The 12,980-nt window shown below is 38.7% G+C and overlaps 1 protein-coding gene across 3 annotated transcripts in view; it reads right to left on the reverse strand.

Annotated features, from left to right (window-relative positions):
- LOC145983935 (excitatory amino acid transporter 3-like) overlaps window positions 1-12,980 on the reverse strand; it is a 49,378-nt gene that overhangs the window by 18,169 nt on the left and 18,229 nt on the right. For all 3 annotated transcript variants that reach the window (XM_083117105.1, XM_083117104.1, XM_083117106.1), the window contains exons 3-5: window positions 11,201-11,243; window positions 10,552-10,591; window positions 9,384-9,564 (exon numbers count right to left, since the gene is read on the reverse strand). In XM_083117105.1, coding sequence (XP_082973231.1) covers window positions 9,384-9,564; window positions 10,552-10,591; window positions 11,201-11,243 — 264 coding nt within the window. The remainder of the gene's footprint in view (window positions 1-9,383; window positions 9,565-10,551; window positions 10,592-11,200; window positions 11,244-12,980) is intronic.

A 12,980-nucleotide genomic window follows, 5' to 3' on the forward strand; every position in this document is an offset into this window, starting at 1 on the left:
TTCTTCTTTTTACCTTTTGTTAACTACTCTTATACAACTCTTTTTGCGTCTTCGAATTTCTTCTTGTTAAAAAAAATAATAATAATACATGCAGGCTCTATAAAAATCCCCCGTTCAAATAGATAAAACGTTCACTCTCGAGAACTAATTTACATGTTTATCACTAACGTAACCATTAGGAAACTATTGAAATGTTAACTGATATAACTGCAGATGAAACAATACTTACAGCCACTAACGAAATATCTATTCTTGTGTAGCCTTACAGACAACAAGTATCTGGTGAGTCATTCACTCTTGCTGACTACGGGCGAAGGTCACTGAACTAAAGGGTGGTGGCAAGCAAGCAGGCTTGTGCTCTACCAAAGATGAGGTCACGTGTTCCAGTTATCAATGGCGTACGAAATAAGGAGGAACACAGCTATCTGACGTATGTTTTGGTCCCGTCATTGCACGTAGACAGTGGCGTATGCTGGTTCTAACGAGTGGGTAATCTCCGACCTTTTGATCCTCAAACTCCAAAAGTTTCCGTGCAATTTATGTCACGCTCCATATTGGATTTAGGAATATTGTGTCGGAATGTTTGTCTTATTGCTACGATCACAATCAATTAATTCTCGTTATTGCAGTTTACTATACGCGTAGAATTTCAAATAATAAAACAAGACAGTATTATAAAGCTATAAAAAAACAGCCTGTGAAATATAAAAATGAAAGACGTGCACTAGTGAAATAAAAACCCGCAATATTAATTTAAGTGCAAAATTCAACTTACTCCAGGACCCGATTACTTGTGCTGTACTACATCCAAAGCACGCTGTTTGTCCAGTTGCACGTCAATACGTGTCTGGGCGAAAGATTGCAGCTTAACAAAGGAAGTTATGTGACTTTTGGATTTTTCATGTTTGGCACAAGTGTTGCAAATATTACAGTCACGCGTCCATACATTCTTTTCAGCCCCGAAAAGTAAGCACGGCGAACAAAAATGCAAAGCTTATTAACACTTATACTTCCTGTCAACCATGGTGTTTTGTCATAATTTGCTTGCGAAAATGCCTCACATATTCCCGATTTTGTCTTTGTGTGTAGAAATAAGTTCAAGCGATGACACTGGCCTACCTGTATTAACAATTTGCAACTTCTCCTGAAAAGATCTTGTTCCAAAAGGTTTCACCAGCAAATCTTGTATCACATCCATTACCCTTTAACACAGCACTATCACGACAAACACTAACACCTAAATAAATAATAAACACGAAGCACAGCACGAAGCCAACGACTACACGCATTCAGTTTCACGCGCCAAACTTCTGTTGTTGTGTTCCTGGCTCAGAATGAAATTCCCTATGAATAATAAAAAAAATCCCTTTCCGAGCTCGAATTGACAGGTTTTTAAAAGTTCGAATCATTGCAGGTCAGAGTCAGAATTTTATTTCGGGATGGGGATCATCCCTTATTATCAGCCGCCACATAAATTTGAAACAGTGGGGTTAGAAGTCCTGAAGATGAATCTCAGATTATTACAACGTATTAAGCAAAGTGTTTAATCCTGCTAATGAAGTAAAATGAATTACCACTATACACTTTTTAAATTAGATATTTGTAGGATTTCGGGGAGGGGGGTTTCCCTTTAAAAAAATATTCAGTTCCGTGAGATAAGTATTCTCGCTGCTTTTGAAGATTAGAGAGGAGAAACAATCACTATTTTTGTAAATACAAGGATGGGGGGAGTCAGCAAATAGGTGCTTTAATTGCTTAAACCTTGAATTTTAATTCAGTTTGCTTCATCTTCAATATTTAAGCTTTTCCCTTTTGATAAATTTATGTTCAAGTAACAGAAATCAGCAAGACAGAAGCAAATGTAAAGTGAAAATTAGCGTAGAATTGGTTTGCCCATGTTATTCAGTTTTCCTGTTCTTCGCACTCTACCGGGTATGTTTTCCCTAGTTGAGCGGAGGGAACGGCAAAGGCTCTCAAGGTTGAGAGTGCGACCGGTGGACTCTCACAAGAAGGAGCTTACCCTGGGCACGGAATCACCGCGCCTGAAAAGCAGTGTTTCCTCCCCCTCTTTCCTTTCTCCTCCCTCCTCGCCAAGGGTTGTAAGGAAAGCGGGAGGAATGACGTCAGGGTGAGATTGTGTTCGCAACGAATGAATCAAATTTGAGTGATATGATATGCAACCATTGGAAGACTATTGAAAGAAAAGCTACGGGAACCTGCCAGTTTTTCTACTGCAGACAGGAAACCATAAACATGCAAGAGAAGCTTATATTCTATGAAACCTGACGCTATGTGCTCGAATACTGGCTATATATAATCCATAGAGGCATAGCAACGTTAAACAACCTCTTATATGATACATATAGGTTTAAAAAGGTCGCAATACAAAGATTGTGTGCGCCTCACTGATCGCGTAGTGGTAAGGCCTTGTAATCAAGGGGTCTCGGGTACGATACCAGGTGATCGCACATAGTGGTTCGGATCCCACTTTAAACTGTATGCAGTTCAGATTAGTCTATCTGTGCCGGTGACTCAGTTGGTAACGCGTCTGACTACCATGCTATAGGCCCCGGGTTCGATCCCCGGCCGGTTCAAGCCCGGGAACTTTTCTAACGTTGGAAGCGGCCCCGGCGCCCACCCAGCGTCGAATGACGTGGATACCTGGGGGAAACCCTGGGGGTAAAGGCGATCAGGGGCGTGATGCTGATCACATCACCCCCCACTCACGAACGAATCAAGAAAGTATGGGGCGGCGTGATGCTGATCACATCACCCCCACTCACGAACGAATCAAGAAAGTGTGGGGCGTTACCCCCACACCCCCTATACGCCTTCATGGCGTTGTGCTATGCACAGGGGAACACTTTACCTTTTTACCTTGTTAACTAATATTCTTAATTTCAGTTTCAAGATGAAATCGGCTACGAAATAAAAGGAGTGGGTTCATATTTCTGTTACGAAATTCCACTTTTGTAGTAGACCTGTGCCACACTAAGATGTGACATAATAAACAAATCTGAGACACTTTCAAAGTATTAAATTGCTATCTACGTATTTGGGAACAATCTTTCAATATAATACTTTTTTTGGACGCGTCAAATCATAGTATTTAATTCCTGTTTTAGCAGCTTTAAGAAACCTGATTTTTTTGGGGGGGTTACAAATGCCCTTTCTGCTCCCGTCAAGTTACGCCTATGAAAAAACAGGAATTCAAAGTAAAAGACTGTCCCGACTAAATCGGGAGACACGTCTGATAGATTTACAATTGGGAAAATCATAATTAAGCTTGTAGTTGAAAACAACCTATTTTCATATATTGCATGCAGCTCTACTTTTTCTGCAATGTGGATCAAGAACTGGGGACGTGGAGAAGCACAACACTCCACGTAACCAATAGTCACGTGACCCTCTTTACTTTCCTGTCATGTTGACCTTCGCGTGGAACACATTTCTCGGTGTTAAGACAGGCAAAATCACCCGATCATCGAAGGGTGCAATATGTGTTGCCTACCCTCCTGCATTACTTGCTCCTATTAAAGCCTTATGGGGAAGAACTTTTTTCCATGACTGTACCACAGGCCCTCCCGGGTCCGATAGGAGCCCAACATGTCTGCGCTCAGCAGGACAATCTCCCAACTGGTGTCCACTAGATTCCTTATAGCAGCAGGGGAGGCTACCACGCGCTGATAACGCCTCCCCAGCAATGCCCTCACCACCAGCTCCATCCTTTCAAGCCATGACGGGCCCAGTCGAGTCAGCCAAACATATCGGCTTAAATTTTCTTCCAAATCCGGCAATTCGTAAATCGACTGCAGCCATAGATCCTTAGGCAATGCGGTCTCCCCCAGAGCTGATGATAGATTAATCGTATTACCATCAGTTTCTCACAACTTCTTCTACCCCCAGGAAAATATTGCCGACGTTTCATTTCCCACCCCTTCCCCTACTACCAATCCAGTTGCTTATCAGATTGCACTTTGGCAATATCAGCATATATTTAGCTTTACTAAGGTTTACATTTTAAATTCAAGCTGTACTTATGCAGGATTTTTTTTTAACAGAAACATGGCTACTAGCAGAATAAACTTCATCCTTTGGGTTCTAGCTCCATTCCCATTCCTGATTAGCCTAACTAGATAACTATACCCTAGTCATGAGTCGCAAGATATATTTTTTAAACCTTTAGGATTCTATTACGAACGGCAAGGTTTAACTATTCGCACTAGTAAAAATGTATTATATACACAACTGTGAATATACAGGGTAAGCACAAAGCCGCTTTCCCCAATAAATTAAAATTACTTGTTTTGGGGAAAACGACTTTGTGCCCACCCTGTATTTATCGATGCACATATTCAGGTCCTTACTTTGCTTTTTGTGACACTTTTGGCTAATTTTGCGAAGATGAGGATGATGAAATTACAAGACAACATGGCTTAACAGATCATCATTAATATAAAATTGGCTGCACTCAGCTACAGAAGCACATATGCAGTGCCGGATCTACAAATCTTGGGCTTACCCGCAAAATATTACAAAAGGCCCCCCCTCTACCTATCTACCTTCACACATACACACATTATATATATATATATATATATATATATATATATATATATATATATATATATATACAGGCGGTCGCAAAACTCTTTCAACAACGCTTGGGTGCTGGTAGATATCATAAAAACAAGTAACTTTTCCCTATAAAGTAAGTTTACCTCGAAAGCGCTTAGTTTCTGCGCTATAAGCGCTTAAAATTTATCCTGTACGTATGCAACCCAACACAGCAAACGCTTGCTCTGACATAACTACCAGGGGCGCGTGGCAGGGTTGCCACTAGCGTTCCTCGTTAAGAGAGACGACTTGAAAACAACAACTTGGGAGTCTTGCCTGAGCAAAATCCAAAACATTAATGATACTTGCGATGTTGTAAGAAGCATTGACAGTATTTATAAGCTGACAAGACAAATAATGGGTAGACTGAAATTCAAGATTACTCATTCTAAAATATCTCCATAATTGATTGATTGATTTGGTTTATTTTAATTCACTTTTCTGCAACCTTTGGCTAATCGCGAAGATGAGGATGATATGATGAAATAACAAATGACACCAATGTCTAGGCGGGGTGTAAGGGGTGACCTTCCACGTAGTACACCCAAATGTCAACCTCACTTAAACGTTAGTGCACCCTGGACTTAAGACTAACGAGGCTCTGGCGACTGGCCCCATGGCCAGTATAATTTTGTTTGTATTGTCCTGTTCTTTTGTCCTTATGTGTGCTGAGTGCCCCTTTACAGCGTCAGCTTTTAACGAAAGTCAGAACATTTTAATATTTTATAATTTTAGTTGTGCAACGATAGAGTTGTTTTTTGTAACGATAAGGGGCTGGACCCCGTATAATGTGACGGGTGCAAAATAGCCTTAGTGCTGACGCACCCACAATTTTAAATTCAAATTAAAGGGGAAGAAAAAAGAAATCAAAACCAATGTCTAGGCCATGATTTAAACCCGAGATACCTGACGCCGTAGCGAGCTGTGCTAACCACATCACCACGGAGTGTTTCGTGTATCATGCGATATCAACAATTGAAAGGGAGACGTGAGATATGGGAAATCCACGAACGAACAAATGTAAACATGATGTGTTTGCTGCCTCGTCTCGAACACGCAGACTGTAATGTTATTATAATTTATTTATGAGAAAGTTATTCCTATCTGTGCTAGCGTTATTGCTAATCGTGTTCGTCTCATAAGGAAATAATTGCAATGCTCTTTTAATTTAATGATTGATTCATCCATTGATTGATTGATTTGCTTCATTTTACTTCGCTTTTTGTGCCACTTTTGGCTAATTTGCAAAGATGGGGATGAGTGATGATGTGATGAAATTGATGAATGGACACTCACAAACATCCATGCCCAGGCCAGGATTCGAACCCGGAACCCTTGGCGTCGTAGCGCGATGTGCTAACCACTCCGGCACGGGGGCGGCTCTGCGTGTTCGAAACGAGGCAGCAAACACATTATGTTTACATTTGTTCGTTCGTGGATTTCCCATATCTCACGTCTCCCTTGCAATTGTTGATAACGCATGATACACGAAATACTCCGTGGTGATGTGGTTAACACAGCTCGCTACGGCGTCAGGTATCTCGGGTTTAAATCCTGGCCTAGACATTGGTGTCATTTGTTATTTCATCATATCATCCTCATCTTCGCGATTAGCCAAAGGTTGCAGAAAACCGAATTAAAATAAACCAAATCAATCAATCAATTATGGAGATATTTTAGAATGAGTAATCTTGAATTTCAGTCTGCCCATTATTTGTCTTGTCAGTTTAAAAGTACTGTCAATGCTTCTTACAACATCGCAAGTACATTAATGTTTTGGATTTTGCTCAGGCAAGACTCCCAAGTTGTTGTTTTCAAGTCGTCTCTCTTAACGAGGAATGCTAGTGGCAACCCTGCCACGCGCCCCCGGTAGTTATGTCAGAGCAAGCGTTTGCTGTGTTGGGTTGCATACGTACAGGATAGATTCTAAGCCCTTATAGCGCAGAAACTAAGCGCTTTCGAGGTAAACTTTATAGGGAAAAGTTACTTGTTTTTATGATATCTACCAGCACCCAAGCGTTGTTGAAAGAGTTTTGCGACACCCTGTATATATATATATATATATATATATATATATATATATATATATATGTGTGTGTGTGTGTGTGTGTGTGTGTGTGTGTGTGGGGTGTGTGTGTGTGTGTGTGTGTGTGTGTGTGTGTGTGTGTGTGTGTGTGTGTGTTTGTGTAATTCTTGATCTCATGTTGAAAAAGTCACATGCAAGGGCTACAGGGTGATTCAAAAGTCCCTTAACACCTCCTATAAAAAGTAAAGGAGTTAGGTTGGGTACAATTAGTCATGATAGAAACAGGTTAGGCTTAGGGGGAACCACATTGGTGTCTTCCAAGCGGCGGATTTGAACACACCGCCATACTGAATTCAACTCAAAACTTTTAAATGGGAAGGGGGTGATGTGCATAAGTGCCGATTTCTTCAGAGATTTTGGGGTGCCCAATGTAAAGTAAAGCATAAATACTGATTTATTTTCGTGTGCGGCGGGGGTGGGGGGTGGGTAAAGTTTTGATTGAAAATGTGATTATCATATTCGGTTTATAATACTTATTCCTACATTCCTTTATAGGAGTTTAATATCTTCACACATATTTACATAAAAGAAAGAAGGCCCAAAATAAAATTTTCACCCAGGCGAGGTCGATTTTTGGCACCCCAACTGTCCACCCTGTCTCACCCCTCATCAACTTTCTACCCTGATCCTACTACTTACCACCTTCTGCCAATAAAGGACATGACCCTGTTGTATATTTACGGTTTTAAAGACGATAAATAATAGCCTTGTTTTTTCAATGCCTTAATGTCAAAGAACGCGTATATTGTAGGTTGATATCAAAATAACAGTAGTCTCTTAATATATATTGCTACATGATTTTGCAATATATATTTGTCATTGAGAAGTAACTTCCATTAATTTTTCTCTACAGAAATCCAACTCTTTACAAAACAAATATGCACATTTATGTAATAAAAAACAAGGATTCGGCTCTAAATCGGGACGCCCCGGTCTGGTGCCGTCGAGGGCGGTGCCCCGGGCAATCGCTTGGGTCGTTCGGGCCTTAAGCAGTCCCCCCCCACACACACACACATACACGTGCTTTGAACTATGGTTAAGCATTGGTATAAATATGTAGCACTGCAACTTTCAGTCACATCAATGCCGTATGAAGTAGCACACACATGTTTACAGGTACACGTAAAAAAAAAAAAATACTAATCCTGATTATATAAAACAGTGGCATATTGAAAACGGAATATCTTCAACTTTTGCTTGACATTTCCGAAGGAAAACAAAGGTGCCTATTTTGCAATAAACTGGCTCATTCAAGAGCCTCAAGACTACAGTTTTCGCACGCTTCTTCCTCTATTCTCGCACATATTCGTTCATAATATACCATGCGTTTTCTTTACTTCATTGTCGGTTTGCAAAAGGAAATACTGAAATAGTAAAACGCACAAGCCCAAGAAAGAGACTCAAACTGGGTGATAGTCCCACATTATTGATTCTGCCCATTTCAGAGCAGAATCCTGCTTAATTTCCCACCTGTTGTGTGCGAAGTTTCTGTGTGCAAAAGTTATGTATAATATGTTGAAAGTTATACATTCGGCCCCCTATAAGGGGCGGGAGGACGAGAACTGGAGAGGCCCGGGCTCCCCTGGCCCCATGGTTTCGGCGCCCGTGGTGATGTTTTATATATATATGACACTGTTTTCTCACACCTGGAAAATTATACATGTGTTACAATCATCCAGTCATAACATTTTCCTGATTAAAGATAGGTTGAAGAAAACTTCACCACTGCATTTCTAGTGAAATTCTAGCCTGATTTGATTCTAGTCTGACTGCCATGAGGGAGACCCGGGGTGGGCTATTTAAGGTCGGAATTTTTCCGGCTTTGTCCCCGTATAAAGGGACTCCAGGACCTACCCAGCCTCAAATCAAATGGTACCCGATTGGTGGTAAAGGCGGGCGGAGCGTGGTGCTGATCACATCACTTCCAAGACGTCCTATATGGAAAATATGTGGGGTCCTACCCCCACATACCCTAAATGTGCCTTCATGGCACGGTGCTATATGCATACGAAACTTTAACTTTACTTTTACCTGTATATATTGTATTCGTTTCTGTACCCCTGAGTAACTACGTTTATTTTTTACATACGCAAATACGAACCCTCTACTATGTAAATGGCTGAGGCCCCCCCAAAGGCTTACTTGTCCCCGGGGCCCCCCGCACTGCGGGGTTTTGCGGCTTGTGGATCCGGCACTGCACATATGTAAGCAAGTTGCTGGTTCTTAAAAGAACAGAACAACACATTTTAAATTTAAAATTAGAATATATTTGAAAAGAGTATTGATCTTTGTCTTACCCGTCGTAAACCTTCACCCTTTCTCGCTCACTTGATTTTCTACAAATGAAAACAATCCTACATTTTTTTGAAGAGGTTAAAGGTTTGGATTGTTCTTCTTATCAACAAAATTATATCTACAGTGTTAAAATGATATTTTTCAGGCAAGTTCCGTGTAATAATTAAATAAATATCTACACCAGGCTAAGGGACCAAAATTCTCTCTTTGGCTTTTAGTGGGTACTTGCATACCAGTTACTCAAAGAAATATGCATTTTACAATGATACAAATAACACGGTACTTTAAAAAATTCGAATACACAATGTAATGAGAGAATAAAATAACCGAATCAGTGAAAGTTTCATGTCTAAAATAATATGTATATAATCATGGAAATACATACCATATGACCCATCCAGTAATTATCATCATTGCTTCACTCAGGCATGTGAACACACCAAGAAGCGGACGTCCCTTTTCCCCCATTTTCCCGAGAGTCACTCCCATGACAGCTGCAAATATTATCATTCCTAGCATGTTGGTTCCATCTTCGTACTTGCCTTTAATATCCCATTTTAATATGTCTGAAAGTAGAGCAGCTATATTAAGCTTAATGATTAAAAAATTGCCCGTGTTTTCTTTCCTCGAGAGTGGTTAAATTGGTTAGTTCTGTCCATTTTAAGGAACTGGAAGGATTAAAGCACCATATAATGGATGGAGATGTTCGAGTAATGTTGATGGTGTAAGATACTCAAGTATTTTTTTTGTAATCCTAAACAACCTTCATTTGCCAAACAACAATAAAATCGATAAAAATAAGAAAAAAACACATTGGTTCTACAGACAGTCGAAGTAGAATATAATGCTACCAATATTGACACTGTAACAACAAACTTTGTTGATATTATTCAGGTATTATATATCGAAACTGTTGTATATTAAGAAGTAAATAACATAGAACTCAATATATCCGTCTCTGCACTACATGACATGTGTGGCAATAAACAAAAAATTAAAAATATTTATTTGAAAACATGACACTCATTTTAACATTTGGGCCTACCCGATGGCGCAGTGGTAGCGTCGTTGCCTTGTAATTAAGGGGTCCCGGGTTCGATACCCGGTGGAGGCACATAGTGGTTCGGATCGCACTTTAAATTGTAGGTCCAGTCCCGATTAGCCTTACTGTGCATAAAGTGGACTTAAAACACCAAATCAAACCAATCAATCATTTTAACAATTTTATTTCCATTGTTTCATACCATTCACACTACCACTACTGTAATTTTTCTTACTTGAAAGTTGAAAGTTACTAATTCTTAATTTCAAGTGTACCATGCTGTTTTAAACTTGCATCATATTTTCCAAAATGCCCTGACAATATTAGATTACACATTCAGTTTGTCACTCTGATCAACATGAATCAAGTATAACATCAAAGACTCACTGTTAGTTAAACTTGTAATTCATTACATAACAAGATAAATAGATTTAATATGAACCAACACACACACACACACACACACACACACACACACAAGCAACAAATTCTTGTGAGAAAAATCTCTTACCTGTCTCATTTTCATTTGGTTTTTCTAGTGCTGTTTGATACTGGAAGTTAAAATAGAAATAAGTTACTTTTAGAAATTGGTTAATCTTTTACTACAAAAAATCATATCTTTTCATAAAGAACTCATCTAAACAAAACTAAATTTTATGACACTAAACAATATCTGTATCAACTGCAACTTGTCGAAGCTTTCAAATAAGTAAAAATATTATTTGACAATAGAAACTCAATATCCAATACTGAAGAAGCTTCAGGATGAACGTGATATAAATTTAACTTTTATAACAAGAAAAGAGTTCTGAATATATTAGCTCCTTTCATGTGGCAGTTACACTTTAATTACCATTGTTATGAGAAAACTTGAAATGAGTACAGCAACGTCATGCAATCTAATATGAGTCAATATCGTACAATATTCTTGTATTTTAATCTGGATTTTGACACAAACTGTACCAATACTTTAAATCATGAACATGTTTAGATTTTTATAAATACTGTTATACGAATGTGCATCTGGAATTAAAGTTTTGTTGTTACTTGTACATTATTAATAAAAACTTATTATAAATTTAAAAATAATAATTTCGACGATGCACAAAGGGAAAGGACATTTCGAAATACTACTCTCCAAAGAGAAAGAGTGTACTTACATGCGAAATTGTAGCTTGAATGAGGTTTGGCGGGAACATATTTCTGAAAGGAAATGTTAAATTTAACTGTTAATTTATCGGTGATGTACGTGTGAATATATGATGTTATGACATGTTAGATTATAATCTAATTAATAATTATTAAGGACACATCTAAGGACTTATTTCTGCCTCCCCAAAATAATTTATGTCTCTCATGTTACGTCATTTTCTGCCTCTTTAGGATAAACGGACGATGAGAATGAATGGAGAAATTCATGAAGGAACACTCACAAAGGAACACTAAAACCATGACCGGGACTCGAACCCGGCGACTCGAACCCCAGATTTCGGAGTCAAATTCTCGGGGGCTAAATATCGGCTAAAAGGGATAATTACGTAATACTTTACTACGGTATAATTTTACCAGTGACATGCTTTACAGTCAGATCCATGGACAAATCACCGAGATGTTAAGTTGCATTTTGTTCCGCAGGCACGAATCTTTTATGTCAAATAAAATGAAATTATTGTTTTATTTTCCTAAGCCAGTATCGAGAGGAATAATATCACATACTTACTTACTATTCATATGTCCTGGGTTCGAATCCCGCTCGGGCTTGGTTGTTTGTGAATGTCCATTCATCAATTTCATCATTTCATCACTCATCCCCATCTTCGCAAATTAGCCAAGAGGCACAAAACGCGAAGTAAAATAAACTAAATCAATCAATTACTATTCATATGAGCAGTAAACAAAATACACTATAAGAAATACACTCATTATCAACTCGCTGGACATATGTATAAATACTACATGTAACATACTTTCTATGTAAAGAATGTGAGTTCTTTTTTTATAAAATAAGAAAGTAACCACAGCAAGAAACTACGAAAAGATACGTCTATTTTTATGAGCAGCTACAACCTTGTTTGAATCCAAAGATTTAAAAAGCTTTTTCTCAAAGGACAGAATATATATATAACAATATATAACAATCAACCTCTTATTACGATTTCGATTACGAAAGCAACACTTGATTAGCCGTAAGCATCTGTTGATGGGGGTGTGCACATTTCAATAACACAAAGCTTTTAAAGTTCGTAAAATGCAATTTTATATATTTCAACCATTACGAGCAGCTGCTGAAGAGTCTTCATTTTGAGTTCCTTCCTGCCTCAGTGTGCCATAACTCTAAACTGTTGAAATCACAACAGTAGGGAGCGGCGAAAGATTGTAGCTTTTCGTGCTTCAGATAAGCAGCACTAACTTTATAAAGAAGGCATCAAATAAGCAATACCACCCTTCAATAGAAAGTATGTTAATGATAACATTTTCTCTGCCATGATGAAATATCTTACATTTTCTTGTTCAATGACTGGAATTCAGAACTTAGGGCTAAAAATGGAAAGGATGAGAGAAATACCGTCCACTTGGAAGGTACTACTCTCAAGGAACAAACATATTTTCACTACAAATTCACCTCCACTACGAGACAAGTACATTGTCGTAAAAACAATGAATATAGTTGCAACTCTTGAACTGGGCATTTTTATAAGTGAAAATAACTGATGAAGATTTTAATTTTATTTCAGAATATGTTGTGCATAAATACTGCACAGAATTGGATCAATAGTTTTAGATGTGCTTCAAAGATGGATTCTTTTTTTAAGTCCACTTTATGCAGAGAAAGGTTGATCGGGACTGGACCTACAGTTTAAACCACTGTGCAATATGCCTCCACCGGGTATTACAAGTCGACGACGTTGCCATTACTCCATAGGGGAAGCCCCTTCTAGT

This window comes from Lepisma saccharinum, chromosome 2 (assembly GCF_977018435.1).
Source record: "Lepisma saccharinum chromosome 2, izLepSacc3.1, whole genome shotgun sequence".
NCBI lineage: Eukaryota > Metazoa > Arthropoda > Insecta > Zygentoma > Lepismatidae > Lepisma > Lepisma saccharinum.